This window comes from Poecile atricapillus, chromosome 2 (assembly GCF_030490865.1).
Source record: "Poecile atricapillus isolate bPoeAtr1 chromosome 2, bPoeAtr1.hap1, whole genome shotgun sequence".
Classification (NCBI taxonomy): Eukaryota; Metazoa; Chordata; class Aves; order Passeriformes; family Paridae; genus Poecile; species Poecile atricapillus.
The window spans coordinates 70,345,433-70,368,690 of record NC_081250.1 but is presented as its reverse complement, the minus strand read 5'-3'; the positions used below and the strand labels follow the sequence as shown (position 1 = coordinate 70,368,690).

Sequence of the window (23,258 nt, the reverse complement as noted above, 5' to 3'; positions counted from 1 at the left end):
CTGAATTTCAACTCCTGTCTCAGCCAGCTTTCAATAATGCAATTCCTCACACATACCAAAAGGCAGCCTAAATTTTGAATCAAAGACGGAATAAAAAATTTAAAGAACAAGATGAGATTCTTACACCAGAGGAATGTTTGGTTCTCTTCCTACAACAGGCATTAATGGAAATATTGCCAGGAGTGCACACAGGAGAGTCCAGATCAATGCTTTTGTCTAAAAAAAGAAAGAGGTCATGTGGACAGACAATTGCCAAATCATAAAGAAATACTTCAGTGAACTACTAACAGCTACTAGCATTAAATAAAACACTGGGATTAAAGCACTTCAATTTAATACAGAAAAGAATTTCATTTATATAGCTGTCAAAATCCCAAACATAATGACAATTAAAGGTAAGTTACACTTATAAGCATTTTCTCAAAGTGTGGTCTTCACACATACTGTAGGCACCAGAAATCTGACAATTGACCTTAAGAAGGGAAGGCATAAAACTAATATCCTCAGAAGGTTGCACCAGGTAATTAATCAGCACTGAGAGAGAATACTCTGAGAATATGTTAACATTATCCAGTCTTCGCATCTCTACACCATTTGATTTAGCCACCATAATCATCTAAGTAGTTCTTGAAATTCTTTGCTAGGAGGAAAAAAACCTCCATATCCCAGGTGTTTTATTTAACTAAAAACATTAAGAGCTGCATAATTTAAATTTTTCAAGCTCAAGTCAAATTCACACCCCTGAAAGGAAATTTCATGCTACAAAACATCATCTATGCATATCCAGCTTTAAGACAAGTTACTTGAATACTCAACCAGAACAAAAAATTTTAAATTAACAAATATAAGCCTCCATCTTGACAGTTCCTGGAGAGCAGGACTTAACAATTTGACTCCTTTTCTCTATCCCAGAACCCTAGGTTTTAGGTATCCCCTGAAATAAGAGATGTTGGAATCAATTAATGGAAGAAAGGTCTCTTAAATTAAATATCATGCCACTTCATGGAAGTGGAGGTCTTTTCCTAGGAAAAACAATACAGAAAGCTGCCTCTGAGGAACAGTGTGTCCCAGCTGATTGTGGACAATGAGTTGACAACTGCCTTTCTTCCATATATCTTCCATATTTTTTTCTAATAAATAATCATATTAGTTAAACAGTGACACTTTCACCAATCCTACATGTCAACACCATAGTCACTACAACAGTTTGATAAGTGGTGTGCATTTCATATGATTGAGTCAAACATTTTTTAGTCATCAAGAACAAAAAAATGATAATTAACCCATAGCTACCCCAAAACTCTTAAACACTCTTATTACTTATGCTGTATAACAGGTCTTATCCAGATCATATTAAATTCCCTTGCTTTGCTACATTAAGCTTATGAGCGAGATCAGAAAAAGAGCATAATTGAATAAGAATCTAAAGCAGCATTCCAAAGCATTCCCAACAGCCTAAGATGCAATCCAGCTGCTCACCAAAGCAACACAATACCTTAGCTTGAATCCACAGCTGTGTGATCACTGGCCAGCCAGCAAAGACAAGAAGGCCAACAGTAAGTGCAGAACGGTAGAAAAAACTGAACACCTAATTAAAAAAAATGCAAGAGAGGACTGAAAATCAAACATATTAATTCCTCCAAGAGGTAGAATATGAGAAATGAGATACCCTGTTGATATATAAGGATAAAATACTTACTAGTATTTCAATTCCCAGTATACAAACCAAGAGGAATCCTATAGATTGACCAATATGAAGTGACAAAACATTTGTTGCAAGGTCTTGAATGACAGGGATTCTGTTCAAAATGTTGGAACAAGATAACATTTATTAAAAAAAACCAGAAATAACACAGAATTTTATCTCTACAGGGCAAGGATGGGGTCAGAGCACAAAGAAAGTTAGAGGTATTGCTGGTCCTGCCTAGACCCCATGGCTGATGGCCACATGATCCTTCTGCCCAGTTTTACTTGACAGAAAACCTACAATAAAACATGCCCGCTTTTTTCCTCCCATATTTGGCACATCTTCAGTGTTTGGACAAGCTTCAGATTATTCACTACCCAAATTGACTCTGAGTATACGAATATTTTTGGTTATGTTGTGCTTAATGTCTGTCATAACTGATGAAACATTCAAAAGCTTTAGAGAGAAAAACTTTCCTTGTTAGCTTTTCCTGTGCTTTATGAGACAGCTCATTATCTAACTGCAGTTAGTCTCATTTTCTCTGAATAATACTGAGTTGGTATCTACAAATTGCCAGTAGGTCAGGAAAGTAAAATGAATCAGAAGATAACAAGTATTTTTGGGCCTGGAGTAAAAGGAGACCCAAACAAATATATTTCAATATGGGAGCACATTCCTCAACATGACTAGCATGTGTTCTCCCAAAGTAGCTGGTGTTCCACAGACTTGACACTTTGCAGGACCATTCTGCAAAACAAGCCAGTTGCTACAGGTATTTGCAAAGATCTTAGCACTCTTTTTAAACAGTTACAAGAGTACTAAAAATATGTTTACATGAAAATAGTTTAATTTATTTTTGCTAATAGAAGAGACACCTTCTAGAATTGGCAGCTGTATCAGGTCAGTTTGGACACTACTCATTATGTCAACTGAAATATAAACCAGAATCCTTTGGAATGTCTCAGGAAACACTTAAGGAAGTTTAATAGAATTGTACCTAACTTTTTCTCCCAAATTTATGGGAAAAATTAAATTATCTACAAAAAGGAAGTCCAGACTTGGTCTTATAAAACAGTAGTAGTAAATTGCATCCTTTACTTACTCTTTCACAACTGCATACCATACTGGCACTGGCAAGAGACAGTATATATAGTATGTCCAAGGACATGTTTGAATCAACAGGAAAAAAGCTATTATCATTCCAGCAGAGACAAAACCATAGAAGAGAACAGTAGATTTCTGAAATACAAAAGTTTGGACAAACATTCTTGTAATAGCAATAAAACGTTTCAAACTACTCTCTATTTTCCATTTGTTACTTACACAGTAAAACAAATGTTACTTTAACACAGCCACATAAGCTGCCATGTGTCTCTATGCAACTCTAGACAAAGTTGTCAGACAAATTGAAAAAAACAACAGTAGGATTTGAAGATCTAATTCTAAAAAGGTCTCTTCAAAAGGTCCTGCAGTAAAATCTGCATGGGAAAGACATACTTGTACAACCTGGAAGCCCAATGTATGCAATGCTATTTATGTTCAATTGATACTTGGAATCCATCTGAAGCCAGAGATGCTAAGGGGTTTTGGAAAAAGATCTCTCAAATTTAGATTCTAGAAACAGACTTGGAATATAACCTACTGAGTTCAAGTTCATAGTCTTAACAGTCAAAGCATCTAATGAAAATTCCATCAGCACATTTCCTTCTCCTGCTTGAGTCATTTGTAAGAGAACTAATTAAATCAAAATATTAAGCATTACCTTCTACCAGAAAAAAACCCACAACTATTCAGGATCTGGGAACATCTACAAAAGGAGGCTCATGACCAACCTTCCACAGGAGGAACTGCCTTCCTCAAAGAACCCACAATTTCAAAATACAACAGAGGACTAGTGTTGCACTAAGAGGTAGCATAGCTGCAACTGTTACTATATTTCATCTTAACCTACTGGTACTGCTTTGGGTTTTTTCTTAGGAAAAAACTATATAAAAAGTTAGAACATTATGTGTACTTAAGGAAACACACTCTCAGACTGAGAGCACTCTTAAGGAGAAACATCAAAGAGAGAAGAAAAATTTTAAAATGGGTTATCTCATATAGGCAGGTCAATCCTTAACCATCAGATAGCAGAAATCTCTTTTTTGTGCGAAGAGAAACATTAAACAGTCACTCTGCATCTGCCTTTTATCTGGTCATTGAACTATTCTTCTTTATTCAGGGGCATCCAGATATCAGAAGAATTACTGGTAAGGGAAGATTATGTACAAGTTTTAAATAAACAATTTCATCTGTATGTATTACAAGCTGACATAGCAAAGGCAGCTTTAGTATAGGCAATGACAAAGACACTTTTCTTCTGCACAAATGCTAATTTTTTGAAAGAGTTAGGTAGACAGATACACAACTGTGTTAAATATGCTGAGAAGAAGAGACAATCAGCTATCAGTTCACCTAGATGGATTAGCATATTTTCTGGCTCCCCCTCCCTCTAACTGATGTACATCTGCCTTGATCTAAACTGACAGCAAATGCAAGTTCTAAATTATTTTTAAAATAGAATTTTTGCTAAGATATACCATTAGACTAAGAAAAGATATGTCATATAGAAAGCTGACCTAGGGCAATTTTGCTTTATTAGTTTTAAATTTTACATTTGCTGACATATAGACAGAATGAATATGCATATATATGATATGCACACAGTATAATTTATCACTGAATGAGTAAACACACACAATCAACATTTTATTCCATATAGCGACACAAATATTAAAGAGTTCAATATAGTCAGTCATGCATTGAAAATGGAAACCAGATTTGCATTTCTGTGAATGCTTAAAATAAATTAAAATGTTATACTTCTTGCTAGGCAAAACAACATTCTACACCAAAAGAAAAAAAAATTTGGTTTTTTTTCATACACAGAAGCCAAAAACTTTTAAAAATTATATACACAAGATGTGCAGCTTCATAACTCAGAGGCTTCTTGATTTTATAAGGGTGTGCTTTGCAGGAGACTATTTGTCAGTGGTAGATCAGTCTCTCAGCAAATTTCTTTAAGTTGCTCCAATATAAGCTATAAACCAAATATACTTCCATATATGAAGCATTAGCATCACCTTGTGATTCTCTAAGTATTTACAAACACTAAAAAAGGTTTCTACAGAAAAGAGCCACTTTTGAAAACTGAAGAAAGAGAAATTCTAAAGACAAATAACTAAGAAATCTAACCATTTTTCTGCCAGTGTCACTAGCATAAAATTTGCCTTCAACAAGTAAAATCAATATACCAAATTAAAATGTATGTCAACTACGAATGCAAATTTTTCCTTAATGTAGTTATTAATATGCCTGATACTCAGCCTACTTATTGTAATTATTTTGTTTGTATCTAACATAACATGCATCTTGGATTATTTCCTCTCAGTTATTTGATGAAAGAAAACCTAAATCATGCAGTACAGCACTTATGAATATTTTCCATTTTAATTTTGTTTGAGCATTTCACTAAAGGTCAAGACTATCTCATTTCAAACTGTAGGAAAAACCTCAAGATACCATGATAGGAATTTTCTGAGGCAGTAAAGATGTTACATGAGTGCTCATTCTCACCTACATTACAAAAAGAAACAATTCATTTTATTCTGAAACAAATTATTGAAGTTTGGGGGAATTTCCCCTCCCTCCAAATGCTTCAACCCTTCTCTAGCGAAACGCTAGCTTTTTGCTTATTCACCTTTATGAGGTCTCTCTTTTCCTGGTGAATGACTGAAAATAAATTCTTAGGATTTTATACTTTGTGAAAACTTAAACCATAGTAATCTTGTCAACAAGAGCTTCCTTCATCTTTGATATCTTCTGCTGCACACTTGCAAAGAGCAAGAGAACACTGTTCTGTGAAACCACACCTCACCTTCTACCAAAATAGGCTACACATTTTAAAAATGCCATAACTAGACTGCACAGTTTCTGAGAACAGATGTAAAATTTCCAAAGACAGCAGGAATAAAATAATTTACATGCTGGGTTTTTTTTTTGGCCTTACAGTGAAGAACATCAATGAAACTGGAAGCCTGAAATCTGTATTCTTCCAAATAATTATTATTACAAAAGAGTGCTGTTAATACCTAAAATTAAACCTGGTTAATTAAACCTGGGAAAACTAAATGTGGTTAAAGACAGACCCTTTAATGGTTTTAAATCACTATGTTTTGTCACACTTGCGGTAGTATCTCAAATGGACAGCTGTAGGAAGAAAAATTGAGGAAACAGTATTGGAGACTCAGACTTACACATCTTAGGAATACTGATTGTAACTAAAGGACTTAACAGCAACACTACACAGGATTACAGTAGCTGGAAAATTCAACAGCTTGCCAGTCTCCACATTAAGTCAAAAGAAGAGTAAGGTATTCAATTTATCCTTCACAGAGTCACTTAGCATACATGTAACACTGAAAACTGATAGAAAAAAAAATAACTGAATGCTTCCGACCTACCTTTTTATTAGTTTGGACAGTCTTGGTCAAATTGGTATGGGCCTTGATAATGACCAAAATCACGTAAGCTGTCCAGCCCACAAAACCCACTGCGATACTTAGACCCAGGAATAAGCGATCATACGTATGGTAGTAGGACAAGCCTTCCAAGGCAAGGTTAATCAGGGTTTTGCACAGGGATACCTGGAGGCAGACAAAACATTTAAGTAATGTATGAGAAGAGTGTGAGCTCCCCATTCCACAAGTCAGCCTAAATGACAGCAGCTGGAGCTCAAGCAGCTCCACCACTCCTGGCATATGTGTCCTCTCCATGCTCAGGCACAGTGTTTTGACCAGCACCAACTGCTGGAGTACATGCTGCTTGGGACTCCTGCAGGATATCAAGTCAACCATCACCTGGCTCCTTCAGCATCCTCCCTGGCCATGACAGTGGTGAAAGCCACACAGATAGCACACCTTGAACACCACCTACTACCAAGCATGCCATTTGGTTTTCCCACAAACATCTGACTGTACATATTCCAGTCTAAGTTACCCCCTTAAAATGTGCTTCTGAAGGCACATTTACACACAGGGGGAGGATTATGGATGCAGCTGAAATATGGTCACTCTCCACAACCTGAAGTATTCCCTTCCTGGATTTTGATGTTCTCCACTTCAGTAGTACCTAATACTGCAAGCACCACCACTGAATTCATAGACTGAACTGGAGTCTCAGATGCATTTACAAAGCAGCTGCTTGTAGCTCTCAGGACATAAATCATTTGGAAACAATAATGGTTGTACCCAGTGTAATCACAGGTCCCCTCACTCAATACCTGCACTGGGGAGACACCATGGTAAAGACTGTGGGTTTTCCCACCATGTCATTTGGGTGTGCTGACCCTGTGATTTACCCAAAGATGGGAAGCTCGCCTGTGTGATTTGGAAGAGTACAGTAAGAAGCTGAATATACACAATGAAGCTTTTTTATATGCGCAGGTGTCCAGTTGGGATTAAACAGAAAAAGGTACAGCAACTACTGAAGAGATCACAAGTCTGCCAATGGGCAAACTCACTCCAAAAAGATATCTATTCTATACAATCATGAGTGCATATCTGCAATGCAAAGAGTTGAGGTTCAACTCCTTGTTCAGGCAAAGAATCATCCACATACCAGGATCTGGGAATGGAAGAACCTTTCTGCATTGCAATAAGGATGGAGAGGATACATATATACAGGGCACAGGCACAAGTCTGATGTGTGAGTAATCAGGAGTGAACTTAAACATCTGGAGCACTCAAACGAAGGAGTAAAATTTACATAAAAGCAACAACACAAAATCACAGGTTCTACTCATGAAATGTGTGAAATGTCTCCTATCAGTAAATGTGACAGCTATGTAGAAGAATTAGGAAGCCAAAAAGAAAACCTTCTCCCAAAAAAACAGCAATATAGATCTATTTATTTAAGCTGAACTATTTCCAATTTACAACAAAGCAAGTAAAAATGGCATAAAATAGATTTAGCTGTCCTGTACATAAAATAGTAATTTATTACCCTAAGAATTATATTAGGAAGAAAGAACTGAACCCTAACACATAATGGAACTCTTCCATGCATCTGGCAGGTTAAATATAATACATATTCAATATTCTCATGTATTTTTTAACACAGAAATCAATGACTGAACTAAACCTGTTAAAATTAAAGGCTTCTTGGTATAATTTAGCTCTACAAATTCTTTCTGTGAACATCAGAATACAAGCACTGGTGAACTGCACCCATCAAGTACCTTGTCACACAGTGTTAGCAAATGCTTAGGAAAGTAACACTGGAACTGGGAAGCGTAACTCCATGTACAGCTCCCAGTCTGGCACACTGAAATGTGAAAGTAAACCAAGAACAGCTGGTTCAGGTAAAAAAAAAAAGGATTAGGTAAAGCAGGATCCATGATGCAGTGATATCACACTTTTTTCATGCAGTCTAAAAGTCTAAAAGTCTAAATAGTGCCAACATTAACTACATTTCTCAGTTTATCTCTCAATTTACCATTTTCTAATGTGGAAAAAAACCACACACTATGTGTCATTATACTATGAAATAGTGACAAACAGTTTAAGAAGTATGAGAAAAAACACAGCAAGTCAGTATTATTTATTGGTACCAAAATGCAAAATTTTGAAGACTTACAGTGGGGTTTTGAGTTAATGAGATGTACATCATAATGAAGGAAAAAAGCTTTATTTCTCAGTTAATTTCAATTTAAAGAAAACAAAATATTTACATATAACAAAAACAGACTTACCGCTTCATCGTACTTCTGCTGCTGAATATACAGTCTTATTTTTTTTAAAAAGTTCATCTGTTCAGAAGCAGAAAGCGATCTGTACAACAATATAAAGAGATATTAATGTTTCACCATTTCATGAGCAGAAAAAATTAACTTTGCAATTAAAAGAACTACTCTGTAATGAAACCAAAATATTCTGAACTTCATTAGAAGCAATTAGGTAATTGAGACTAATCTATTCCTCTGCATTCATCTTCACATGTGTCAACACAGCTGCTTTTTAACTTATCTCAAAATCTCTGCATTAATAGACATTTCTTTTATGTAGTTGATCCCATGTAATAGCACTGAAAATTATCTCCCTTGTGCATTATTATTGACCATTGCTCTGGACAAGAGGCATGGCACTTACAAAAATTAAGCAATTTAATTGGTTTGCATATGGCTGTAAGCAGTTTATAAGACAGCATTTAATGATTTGCTCACATTCCACGTTAACAGTAGATGATGCCTAACTATCTTCCCTTTGAAGAGTATGACCATATCTCCTGTCACTCAAGAAGCTATTAGCTGAGTCCCCAGAACAGAGGATAACACAGTTACCTGGCTACACTGAGGTCAGTGATAAAAATCTCTTTGATTTTAATGAATGTGATCATCAACCTCAACAACTGCTACCATTCTTCCCTTACAGAAAGTAGTAACAAGAACAAACAAGCCCATCAACCAAACTCCATCAAATGAAGGGAGAAGGAGCTGGTTCTTCTTGTACCATTTTCTTTCCACGTTTAGGGACAGCAGCAGGCCTGAGAATCCCAGGCTTACCCTGGATGAGTAATAAGCCACAACACAGTCACTGTCATTTCAGGCACCAAGGCACACCCCATGGGCCACAGCTGACAGCCAGGGAATGCACACAGTAGGTTTCCTTCACACCTTCCACAACATGGCACTGGCACAACACCAGCTCTCAGCATCCACAGCACAAGAGGACCCAGTTACATGCCTGTCTCCCTCCCACCTGCTCCTTCACACACCTCAAACAGGACCACCAACCTCACGTTTCAGGCAGTACCAGATCAGGTCACTCCCACCATTTAAATCAGCAGCAGTTGCCTATGTGGTCACTCAGCTGAACCACGGGGGCCGGTCTTGATTTTATGCAGCTGCTGCATGGAAATGCTCATTCCTGCAGCTCCCAAACGGCTATGAACATCAGCAATATATACACACCATCCTTTGAGCCATGAAATATATTACAAGTATTCTGCGCCTCAACAAACTAAATTTTTATTAGTAGTAACATCCTGGTATATTTTGATGCTATTTCATTAAGTTCAGGGCACAGCAGTATCATGCAGGTTATCTTCAGAACACTGAATAATTGGAAAAGCAATTAATCTTACGTAAGAGAAGAGTAAGCAACAGTATTAAGAAAACGTTTGTCTATTTGCAATCTAGAAAATAATTGATGGATGGTATCCATAAACAAGTAGGAAGAAATAGGTCCCATGGAAAAGAAAAAAGGGAGAAAAAGTGGTCAGAAGGTCATGGCAATGACCTTAACTTTGAGGGGAAAGCAGAGGATTTTAGAAACCAGACTTGAAAAATAGCCAAGTGAATGTTGTTTTTTTTCTGCACCTTCATGACTTGTCCCTATGGAAGCCAACCTTACATCTCCACAGGCTGAGGGCTATAATTAGAAACAATTCTTAAAGGAGGAAAACCAGACCCAAGCACTGCCTCTAGGAAATCTGTGGTGCTCAGATATTCCTAAGTTATTTGGTTGGGGATCGAGAGCAAAACACCTACTTGAGGTGGCAGTTTCACCATGTGTGGAGATTAACAGGAGGAGGGAAAAAAAAAAAAAAAAGGAAAAAGAAAAAGATTCCTCAGCTTTTAGGTAAGGATTTAAAAAAAAAAAATCTGGAATAAATATTCAGAAGCTTTATTTAGGACTTAAATACATTCAAGATGTTCCTATGTTCCCTGTCTCATTTTTATTGTTTTACACATACTGTTTTCCATGAATTCTATCTTTGTCATATTCAATGCAAATTTCTTCCAAGCCAAAATTATATTTTACTTCATATCTTTAGTCATTTAGCTATAACCCACTTATTATCTTTTTATTCTCACTGAATTATTATATTATTAATGAACAATAGTCTTCACCTATTCCTTCTTAGAGGATAGCACCTAAGATCTCTGTACATGGATGGTATAAGGAATAAATGGGGTTTTCAAACAGTAAAATTTTGAGAAAGTCAAACACTGAAAGTAATTATTTTGTCAAGTAGGGTTGCCATTGACAGCTGCATTGTTAATTTTCAACAGTTAACATCATAACACACATACTACCTTACTTCTATATATATAATTTACAAGAGGTTGAATTTACAATTGTCTAACAATTGTTTTTGTAAAATTCATTAATTTCACCAGAAACTAAGAACTATTCATATATAACTACGAAAATGCAAGGAATGATCATCATCTTAAGATAGTTTTTATCTTTGTATAAAACAAAAAAGCAAAGAAGTGATTAAAGAATTGTTTTATAACAGTCTAAAAAGGTTACAAAATAGGCTGATAATCCCTCAATTAAAGAATGGGTGTAGTTCACCATAAGCAGTTTATCATCCATTAAGGACACTGATTCACTTCCTGAAGCTGACAAAGTGGACGAGAGATTTTAAAGAAACCTAGATGTAGCAGAAAGCCTTAAGAGACAAAGATGAGCCATGAACAGAAGTGGAAAGTTGCCTATGAAAAAAACCCATGGAAATACTGGTTCTATAAAATCTACAAGACTTATCAAAAACCAAAACCACATGGAAAAATTTAAATCTGAGAAGTTAAAGCTTGGCCTGTTGGCAGCACCACTTGATTTTGACTGAAACGATTTTAAAGGTCTCAAGTAGAAGACAGTGTTAGGAAATAATAAACTGATCAGAGTTTTCCCTGGTGTTTTACTATACGGCATCCCAGAGGCTCTAGCAAACGTCAATGCATTCTCAAGGTCTCTTAATACACACATCCATTCAATGAAGTGAATTTACTTCATTGATACATACTGATCATTATTAGAAAGATTCTCAACTCTAGAAGGAAAACAAGGGTGTATGTGTATGCCAGCTACCCACCATCAAAATCCAATTCTAACAAATCCAAGATGAATAGCCTTGCCTAGTAAAACCTGAGGTATTTTTCCATAACACAAAAATATCTGTCCTATTAAGAGGCACACACAAAGAGAATTCAGTCATTGGACTCAACTCTGCCCTTCTTTTCTTAAAACTATTGCAAAACACATGCACTTAAAAGGGTAGTACTCAGAGGTTTAACTCAAAAGAAAAAAATGAGAACTCCATGATCACGTAGATTATAAACACACTTGCATTCACAATACCATCAAGATTCTAAAGACTTAAGATTACATGCTTCACAGAAAACGATGGTGGTTCTGGAAGAGTAATTTTATTTTTCATTATGGCTACCAGAGATTAACTTCCCGGTTCCAGACAGAAATCACAGCTTCATCCATGAATAAATATAATTAATTATGAAACAAGATGATTGGGCTAATCATGCAAGTGCTTGTAAACTCTCCCTTCTGAGATGTTACTTACTCTTGTCATAGGTGTACCTGACAAAATTAATCTTTCCAGCACATCATTCATGCTTCATATAAGCTAAGCTATTTGACAGCAATTCACAACAAGACTGTGATGAACTACATTCACCATAGCAATGTCAAAGGGATCTCTCTTTGGCCAATGAGTCTTGTTTATCATCACACCACAGAAATTACCATCCCCAACGGCATAGGTAGCATGCTGCAGACAAACCATGAAATAAAAAATCTCAGAGCAGAAGGAGATGCCTTGCAAATACTTCTGTATCCACCACTGCTAGTTTGTTAATTTTATTATGCCTGGTTATTTGGGTAAAGATTTATGGTAATTTTATTGCACAGTAAATTTTCCAGAATTCTACTATCAAAAGTAACCCCTTCATGTCTGTATTAGTTGAACACTTAAAATGCTGCAGATCCAAAAATGAAAGTCAAGGAAGCACCACAGACCTGCAAATGAAATGTACAAAGAGACAGACTTGAGATCTTCACCTAGCTCATTTTTAGATGAAAACAAATTAATTTCAGCTGCTTCACTATTACACACTCACGAACCCCATGCACCTGACTATGTCAGCTCGTGTAACTACACCCTTTTATCGCTGCCTTTTCACTCCCCCCATCAGAAAAAAAAAAAGAAAATTACATCCTACAACTCTTTGAGAGCAGCAAAATTCGCAAGAGACACAGTGATCACATTTCTATGACCCTTATCCAGCAGCAAATCAGAAGCAGCTGTTCAGCAGTCTTCTAACTTTTTTATAATGGCTATTTGGGAGATAGGGAGGAAAGCACCAGCTCCTCCTGTTGATGGAAAACTGAAAAGCTAAAGGATATGGACACACATCCCTTGACCCCTATGACAACCCCATGATGGAGCAAGGCCACTTGAATAAAGCCTGATAGGATTTTGTATAGGTGACCTTCCTTTAAACACCACATAAAGCAGAGCTTCTCACATGCTTTGCTATGAAATTCCTAACTCCAGCGCTGTTAGTAGCAATAGAACCATCAGATTGACACTATCCAAACAACTCCAGCAACCTCTTCTGCCAAAATGCTGAGTAACTACAGGTTCTTGTCCTCTTCTCCAAAAGGAAGATTCCTAGTACCTGGGTGATTTGCAAGCTGAAATAAATCACCCCAGGATAAAGTTGCCCATGTCTATGGGCACTATCCACCCTGCAGAGCATCCAAGGCTTCTGCCATCCAGACACTGCTGGGAGCAGGTGCCAGGGCCTCTCTGCTCTCTCCCCATGGGAGAAAATTGCCAGCAACAGAATCAGCTGAGTATGTTCAAACTCTGTTGCCACACACCCCTCTGTGAGAAGGCCATACTACAGAGAAGAGATGGCTTCCACTCCAGCAGTTCTTCAAGCAGCTGAAATAGTACTTACAGGACCCACTATTACCACTTTGATCCACAAAGCAATAATTTGACCCACTGCTGGCAAAATGTCATCTTGAAAATGCAGATTTAAGTCTGGCCTGGTGTTTTTGCAGGGCTGCTATTCAAAACCAACTGAGCCAGTGCAGCAACAGGATTCAAAAATACCATGAGGGCTACCTTCAAACATTCCCAATGCACAACAGGACGGCACCCAGCATCAGGTGGGTAATGGAGAGTAGACACAGATCTTTCTGCATTCAACACTATTAATGTGGCAGAAACATGATTGCACACTTTTTTCTGTTCTAAAATTCACTCCAGTTAGCAACCCATGGGTGCAGAGACTTAATATTGATGACAGTGCAATCACAAATGAACCCAACTTTTTCATTCTCCTGTTTTCTGTTTACTTTTCAAAGTACTCTGCAGTTTTGTAGGGGCAGAATAAAATGCATAAGAGAAAACCTTCCCACTTCATCAACAGCAGAGAACGATCACAAAGACAATGAATGGCAAGCGATGCGAAGACTGAGTTCATTTAACAAAATGTGAAAAACTGACCAAATAAATACTTCAAAAATCAAAGTCTGGAACTATGATATATTCTTTCTGTTGAACTTTCTGTGCAATGCAGAGTACATGATGTTACCTGGGGCGATAATCAGGAAAAAGAAAGCTGTTACAGTACTATTGACCTCACCAAATTACCTATTTACATGAATTTTAAAGGCCAGAAGCCTTTAAAATGCATTTTTCAAAATCAAGTCAATTCTAGTTCTTTAGATGTGCCTTTTCAGAAGAAAGAACTGTTTTACTGTTCTTAGTATCTGCCAAAGACAGATTGAAAGCATGTACTATGAGATAAAGAGACAATCCTTTGCATACATTTTAGTTTTGGTCAAAGAGTGAAGCTTGAAATACTAAACAATTTGGTGGGTAACTCAGTGATCCCTAATCTGTTTAGAAGGCCTTAATTTTACTAGTTTATTAAAATATTTTCAGGCAAGCTACTAAAAGAGCAAGTCCTAAAAAACTTCATTTTCATAAGTAGAAGATGCATGTTGATTACAGATTTTAAAAATTACAGCCACAGTTTTAGTATACTAAAGTTCTGCTTTTTAAAAGAAAATGTGCTCTACATAAGCCTACACTGAAGGGTTTATTGCAGCTTCATAAAGCCCAGAACCCATAATATTCCCCATCCCAACTTAATCTATTCTCTTTGCTCCTGCTGTTCCACTGCCAGGACTTTCAGTTTTGGAGGGTCTAAATTTTAAGTGGGTTTCTGTATTTCTGGATTTTCTGACTACTGTGTTAAATTCTTAGTCAGGAAGTCTAGTTGTAGGGTTGTAGTAAGTTATCCTTGCAACTCAATTATCCTTTTTCTTTTAAGAAGCATTAAAAAGCACTGCTGGCACTCCAAAAGAAAGGAAAGGATTAAGAAAGTCAATAAGAGGTTTCTGTTTTTAAGTTCTGAGGTTTTTGTTCTTTAAAGCATAATGAAATGAAAGGAGGGGACACACATTTCCACAGGCCAAAGGTAGCAAAAAGTATATTTACTGACACATTGCAGAAGCCTGTCAGTACATCTGCGCTTTTGTATTCATCACATACACAAACATGCAGAGGAGGCCAGCAGGACATCAGTGAACCCGCAGGAAATGGTCTGACTGTTAATGCTCTAACTCTGGCCTGTCAAGTCTCAGAAATTAAAACAGCCTTTAATATTCACAAATCAGAATCCCTGATGTAGCATATTCAACAGCATAGTGCCTTAGGATATTTATGTAAATCCTTTAGATAACAAAGATGAGAGAAAAAGGAGCTGACAACTAAACTGCCAGCTACCAATTCACTGAACAGAGAAGCAATTAAGGTAACTGGGCTGCACGCAGCATATTTTGCATATAAACTACCATGGCAAGAGCTTCAGAGAACCAAAGGCCAGAAGGGAGGAGGCCACACTCTGAAACTGTCCCTCTGGCACTCTTAAAGCAGAATTGAGAAGCTGGATGCATGGATCTTCCAAGAGCAGGGATTTTGTCCGGAAAGTCATAGCAGGACATGATTCTGCAGCCCTGGAAAGGGAAACTACTTTTCAGAGAGGGTGGAAGATCCTTGAAGGAAAAGAAAGGCACCATTTTTCAAGTCTCTTCTATTTTAGTACTACAGGGGAGGGCTATGTGCTGACTTTACGTAACAACACCCTGTCAATGCTGCAAGTGGGTCCTCACCTCTGCAAGACACATGATGATTTATGTCAATGACTTATGTATGATTTATGACAATGAGCTGGATCTAGGTATCTGCAGTGCTGTGGCTACGTGTGTATGTTATATACCACAGCTCCTCTTCAGTTCCACAATCCTACATGGCCATCCTAAACTCTAGTGACCATTTTTCAAGCAGCTGCATCCAGACCAGGCAGCTTGTGCTGTGCTGGGCAAGTACCTACTAGCAGGGCCCCATGGCTACCAAAACATGCCTGGGAGACCACTTATACTGATCCTGACCAGAAGACCATCATACATCAAGGAGTCAAAGATCCACATACCCTAAGCAGGCCCAGGCCTGTGGTGCCCAAATACCTTGGCCATGGGACAGACCCAGTCAGCTGGTAGGAAGAGAGAAGCCTGCAGGCAATTCCCACGCCATAGCAGGGATTACACTGACTACCTGTCCTCATGCATGTAAGAGCTGCAAGAAGTTCTCATGTGAACCTCCTTTCCATCTGACAGTAGAAATTATCACCAGAGTTGATTTCTTGATAGAAAATCATACAGCAGCTTGAATGACCAAAACAAGGGAACATCTCTTCAGCCAGCACCTGTGTGGCACTGTCAGAAAACTGATCCAACACTCCCCAGATACAGGGTACCCAGCACCTGAAGGGATGTATGATTTACTTGCTATCTCCCATTCATTTTATAGCATTAAAACAGCTATTTTATTAAGCTATTTGTTACTAGGCCTTTCTTACTGAGATCCAGAAAAAGTCTTGTACTCTGCCCCTTACCTCATGCCCCAGAGCAGAGCATTGTGTCCGTCCCCTCCTACCACCGGCTGCAAATCCTCCCTCACCGTCATTGCACAAAGCCTCACAAGTTCCACGAAAAGGCCAAAAGGATTTAATACAAGGAAATAGAGAAATGTACATTAATCTTGTGATATTTTATCTTATGCACCAGCCTTTTAGTTCCTTCTAAAGACCTTACCTACTTCCTACTTGATAGTAAATCCAATTACATCCAGTCCTCCTGCGTGGAAGCCGCTGCCAGTCAGCTTTTCATGTTCAAACTAAAAGCTCCCGAGTGCACTGCTGAAACTCAAGACCAGCAGGATGTCTACCTTCTAAGAGGATTGCATCCTCCCTGAGCAGCAGTGTGCTTCAGACATGGCCCATTCAGTGAGAAAGAAGCTGACATTTTTGCCAAAGAACAGGCATTGCTTTCTCCCTGAAGAGATAATACCTTTACTATTTAATCAGGAGGGCTTTTTGTAAAAAATAATATAAAGCCATTATTTTCATTTGAGCACTTTGTCTCTACAGCACTGCAGTTCTGTTTTTTGATGTATATACACAGGTTCTTAAAGCCAAGGGTGGAGGGAAGAGGGCTGCCAGTCTGCCTCCCAACACCAGCAGGCTAAAGGTAACCACACCGGCCATCTTGTACCAGCAGTCCCAGCAGCAGCCCTGTGCCTAGATTCACACCTGATAACACAATGGGGACAAAGTAGAGAAAGGGAAAAGCTGGCTGCCTTTCCAGGGTTCACCTGGAATTGATAGAAGCTGCTGGTCCTTCATTCTTGACCACAGGATGAAGGGGCTGAAATCTCTTTGCAGATAAATCAGTGCTTCTGCTAAATAAAAAGTCCTCTGATGACACAAAGCATTCCAACAAATGTGCAGGAAGAATAACCACTATTAGACTATCCTTCCCTACTGCAAGATTTTCACCCTTTCCTCTTGGCATTCAATGCTTGTTGTTTGCTCTTGCAAGCATTATCACATGTATCACAAATATCTTACATATTACAAGTTATTTCAATAAATGTAATTTCTTTAAATAAAACAAGAATGGTATGTTTCAAACAATGTACTGACATCTTAAGGAACCCTGCCTTGCTCAATGGTAGAAAACAAATCACTTGCTTCACTTTGATCCAAATGTCAATTTTGTGGGAATATCTATTATTTAAGTTTTGAAAGGCCATCACACAGAGCGAACAATGTAGTACTGTATCTCCAGTCATCAGAGAAAGGAAGAAAAGAAGGATTTGTGCACATGGCAGTTTTCTGAAGTTTCTATAATCTTCAAAGACACTCTACACTCTATTTTCTTTTCTATCACTGACAAAATACATAATGTGCAATTATGTGGAAAGACTTAGTCTCCACATGATTGATACTTCCTTGCACCAAATCCATACAAATGTTTAAGGGAGTTATATCTCAATTCATACTAGAGGATAGAGCAAAGGAAGAGTTACATTCTCATATGGTGAGAAGTATATTTTTATTTAATAGCTGTACAGTGCACATTGAAAATGCAGTGACTGTCTATATAAATATGCAAGTTATAACTTGGTAATGCACAATAATTATTTGGTATGATTAATATGTAGCATTCAGATAATTAGTTTACTTTAAAAACACCATATAAGTTGGTATGGGATTTTTCATATATGAGAAGATAGCTCAATATCTAGAAGATAGCTTATTTAAAGTCAAGTTTCTATTTCCTGCTAAAAAGTCCCCAACCATTATTGACAAAAACTTTAAGACATTCAATAAAAAAGAACAGCTAGCAGTATGCAAGCACTGATTATACTTAAGCTGTTCATCTCTTGGATTCCTTTTTGTATGGTAGTTCCTAAACTACTGCTCCTGCATCTTACTATAAGGCACCAGAACCTGAACAGCTGGAAGCACAGCCATCCCTGAAAGCACTGGGTACACCAGGACTATGCAAAAGGACTCCTGTGCTTCTGCCTCATTTATTACCTTAAATGTCTTGTACCTGTTGGGACAGTAAAATTGCACTAATAGGTTATGCAGATTTTAGGGCAATACTGATGCACCATTTACTCACCATACCACACTGTCCTTCTGATACTTCTTGTAGGATTACTTCCACAGGCCAGAGATGCCAACTTTGGGAATGATTTTGCAACAGTAGCATCTGGCCCCTTGGCACATTTCTCTTTGAGCTGTGCCAGCTTGGCAGATACTGTAAGGGACATCAAATGGTCAGAAACTAAGATAGTTCACTACCCTGGACATCAGTTTTCCTCTGTCAGCAGTCTTCAGATTTGTCCTCTCACTTCCTCCAAAGCATCTGGTATCTTGGCACCTCCTTTCCTTACACATAAAGGTCAAAGCATGGTGCTTTTCTTCTCCGAATTCTGAGAAAAGCCTCTGATTTTGCTAAGCAAATGGTTTTTGAAAATATGTCTTTTACAGTTGGGGAAAAAAAAGGTAGTGAGAGAAAGGAAGTGGGAAAGAAATTTCAGATAGTAACTTTTCATATATCCAACTGGAAGTGCAGGTAAGTAGTCAATATCAGCAAGGGATACTGCACCTTGCTTTGTAGAATCAAACAATTGGAGCTGAGTTTCTGAAATGTATTCTCAACAGTTTCATAAGTAGCCTCAGGATACACTTTTACCCAGATTTGTTCCTTGATGAAGGCACTTTGATAAAGCAGAAATGGCAGTACTGGCAGCCAGATATATCCTTTTTAATAGACAGAGCTATCTAAACTCTAACCCGCCTCAAGCCTGGTCAAGTAGACACTACTGAAGTTCCTATCAGGTAACAAAATGACCAGCTCCATCCTCCTTCTCATCACTATACATCTGACAGATGGATTTCAGAGAGAGATGCAATTTTTATCCAAGTAGGAAAGGGCACATATCTACTGGCTTCCTTCATTTCCTGTCCACTATGCCTGCCACACTTCTGCTAGGGATGAGATTCCCTGTGGAAATCAGAAACTTTATACCAATTCCATATTCTTCCTCTGTTGCCAACTTCAAAAATAGGCTAATTTTATCCATATATAAGCATGTACTAACTTGATGCTTTTGGTGCAATATATTCAACATACAACTCAAACACTAGTTTTTGAGTCATTGCAGCTGGAGGTCATGAACAGTTTTCTACTCACTCAGCAATAAAACACCTGAAAATCAAACCAGAAAACAGGATTTTTTTCCCTCAGAATATTAAAACAAAGCTTTTAATGCTATTTCTGACTGAAAAATTAGGTCCAGGTTAAGTTTCTGTTAAGTTGCAATTTCTACAGAACACATTGTTTGTGAATATATCCTCTCTTCTCCCCCTACTCTGAAAACTATATTCATTAGTAATTGCACCTCTAAAACCAGAATGTCCCAATATGAAATTCTAAACTCAGATTTCTTCTGGAGCTCATATCTACATTTCTATTATACAGAATTTATTCAACTGCACCTTTAAATAATTTTAGAAATTCAGTTCTTAGAGATATCTTTGTTCATTTTCAGGTCACAAAGTTGCTGAAATAATGCAAAATCTGTAATAGTCAGAAACAAAATATTTAATATTTTCTACATAACTTCATGATCCCAAAGCACTTCAGACTGAATTACACTTCACTAACCTCCAATAAACTATGAAGGAAGAAAGCATCATATGCTGAAGCACACACTTTGTGAGCTTCAAGTTACATACTTCAGGCACCAGAAAGATTAAATAAGAGTATAACTCCTTTGTACAACAACTGAAAATGAACAGAGGTGGAAGAAGTTATTTGTGTCTGAATGCAAGGACGGTAGTGCAGAAACACGGCACAGAACTGTGCTCAGCTGCAGCAGCAGGTTAGGCCACCCATAAGTTAATACAGATCAGGGTTAAACCTGACATTAAACCTTAGCTGACTGGTCCTGCTACAGCTATGCAGGAACACAACCTCCATACAATTACCACAAAACAGAGCACAGCACACTAATACTTCTCTTGCTCCAGGTAGGTGTCCCCACCTTTGCATTTTTAACTTCTCCTGAAAAAGTAACCATTCCCTTCTACCCTGTTTTATCCACCACCAAAAAAGCATCTCATCAAAGACAGCAGAAGGGGATCCATAAGTTTCCCTCTCTCTATTCAGATTCAAGCATCATTTATGTGAAGAACAGATGTGGTTTGCATTATACTAATGCACCTGCAGCTGAAGTTCAGGCTTGTGTTCACTGCACACACATTCAGTCATCTGCATGTAAAAGAGGAGATGGATCTACAGGCAGGTCATGCCTAAAACTACCTTCAGTCTCCCTTTGGTTCCTGCAAGTTGGAGCACTAGAAAGTTACTCATCTGTTTAAAAGTAAGTTTGTGTTCGATCATTTCATCCCAACTATTAGTAAGAGGTTGGACAAGACCCCTTGGTAGCTTCCCAAACATGAGCCAAGTTTTGAAAGTCAAGGAGAGCTGTGAAGATGAATCAGAATCTGCCGAAACTACCCCCAGCACACTGTGGGTGAGTATTTACATTAGTGCACAACCATCCATGGTATGAGACTTTTTCTGCTTTCCTAGAATGAGTAAACGGCATCATCTGGAAGCCACAAAGAAAGTCTCCACCCACACAACATTCCCATAAGGCAATTCACCATGGCAGTGGATTCCCTGCCTCCCCCACCTCCACTGGCCGCTCCTCAAGGCTGACAGATTCCTTGCCTTAACAGACCCTTGGCGAGTGATTAAAATCGTTCCAAACTTAGAACCTTAGGTAACTAACACAAAGTTTTGTTTGCGCATGTATGATCCTTTAGACACAAACCACTGATCAAGTCTGGACCCAGCTGCACCTAAACTCCCTCTGAGAAGGAGGTTAGAATGTAAAAGGGTCTTTTCTGAATCTCACAACTCAACAGGAGGGTCTCCATGACAGCTTTATCTGACCCATCCTCTACACAGTAAATAATCAAGTGTACTTTGCCACTGAATCTTGCTAACCACTGTCGCATTTACTATCAAACATTGTGAAACAGTTATTGCTTCTCTCTGATAAGTGAGGTGCATCACTCCATCCATGACATTCACACATCCAAGGAATTATTTTGTCCTCAAATAAAAACCTTTCCTGGAACAACTATTAATCCAAATTTTGATTCAGAAAAAATTGAAAAGTATATAAAGAAAATTAATTTATTTTTGCAGTGGATCATACCAAAGTAACAAGATGTTTATATCAAGTTTTAGTTGCGTTTTCAAAGTGATAAATGCCTCTGGCATTTCCACTTAAAACAATCCAACATATCATAAAATAGGAAAGACAGCAATCCATGAAGCAATTGGTAATATTTAGTTCATTTAAAGATCAATATACCATTAAGAAAAGCACATCCTATTTTATAGAATCAGTCTTATTTCTCTAGGAAAGGTAAAATTGAAAGAGCTGTGATATCAAACTAATAGTCATTTATCAAAGAGGACTGCCCATCCTTTCCATATGGGCATTTTATTTCATACAGATCAGTAAATTCTTTGATACTGCAGCTGTCATTCAAAATTTGTTCTAAAGGACTCATTATGTGCCCAAGATTAACTTGACTTTTGTCTCACAGACTGTCTTGAACCTTTCCCTTTGAAGGAGCGAGAGGTATAAAATAACACAGCAATTGTCTGTTCAGACAGACAGCAATCATCTTTAACAATAAACATACTTCTCAGGGACTCAAGTACTTTTTACTGCTGCTATGATTTAAAGATCTTAATTAACATCAGTTCTATTTCCTAAAGGAAAACAGCTGCTCTTGGTGAAAAGGCATTTTTGGAGCACTCCACAAACTGTGAGCAGAACTGAACACTATCACATGCACCCATGGCAAAACTTTTAAAAACCTTAACAGAAAAAAGGGAAAAGAAAAAGCAGCTTTAATTAGGTAAGATAGAAAGGTGAGAGGAGTGGTAACTGTTCCATACATTAAAACAGAGTTCCCAGATATACAAATCACTACAAAGACTCCTTCACAGCCCCGGGAACACTAAGACTAGGCAACACAAATGCTAAACATTGTAAGGTTCTTTCCTGGATGCAATACATTTTATTTATTTTCCATGAGAATTTAAATCACAGACGAAACAATTCTTAGTTCAACTTTTACATAAATATGAATTAACAGATTGCACTTCCTGACCCTATATGGACTTATATCTCCCAAAGAATGCTGGAAAAACCATAGCAAAAAAAAAACAAAAACAAAAAAAAGTGAAAATTACTGTGTAATCCATATAGCTATACTGTCAAAAAAAAGCTTAGACAAATAACCCTTAATGGAAATTTCAATGTAAGGAATAGATTTTGAAAATCAAATCTGTCTTAAAGGTCTGGTGAGAAGTAGCAGTTAACTGCACAGAGTTCTAGTGCAAAGTTTCATAGTAAGATAAACACTACTATCTAAAAAAATACTTAGGAGACTGAATGTGTTGTTGCAGCTCGCTGAAATACCAAAGCAAGTGATAAGACAATCAGGTAAAATATACATAGTTTTTACAGACACTTACTTGAATGGTGTGAACAGAAATGACAATGTGGTTTCCTTTTTCTGACTCATCTTAACCTGCACAAAAGAGCATTAAATCATTACATGCAAAATGCAACAAGACTAAATATTGTATCAGGAACTAAACTACAAAAAAATCACAGATTTCTAAGACTTTGGAAAATGAATGAAGACACACTGTCAATATGCTGTCCACGAAACTGGGTGCTATACTCCAGTATGCAC

The 23,258-nt window shown here is 37.6% G+C and overlaps 1 protein-coding gene across 4 annotated transcripts in view; it reads right to left on the bottom strand.

Moving 5' to 3' along the window:
- PIGN (phosphatidylinositol glycan anchor biosynthesis class N) overlaps positions 1-23,258 on the bottom strand; it is a 98,697-nt gene that overhangs the window by 32,007 nt on the left and 43,432 nt on the right. For all 4 annotated transcript variants that reach the window (XR_009276953.1, XM_058832863.1, XM_058832864.1 and 1 more), the window contains 7 exons: positions 23,035-23,090; positions 8,478-8,556; positions 6,190-6,372; positions 2,790-2,926; positions 1,700-1,799; positions 1,496-1,588; positions 125-216 (listed from right to left, as the gene is read on the bottom strand). Coding sequence is in view for 3 of the 4 variants with exons in the window: in XM_058832863.1 (XP_058688846.1) it covers positions 125-216; positions 1,496-1,588; positions 1,700-1,799; positions 2,790-2,926; positions 6,190-6,372; positions 8,478-8,556; positions 23,035-23,090 (740 nt within the window). In the remaining variant the exon portion in view is untranslated. The remainder of the gene's footprint in view (positions 1-124; positions 217-1,495; positions 1,589-1,699; positions 1,800-2,789; positions 2,927-6,189; positions 6,373-8,477; positions 8,557-23,034; positions 23,091-23,258) is intronic.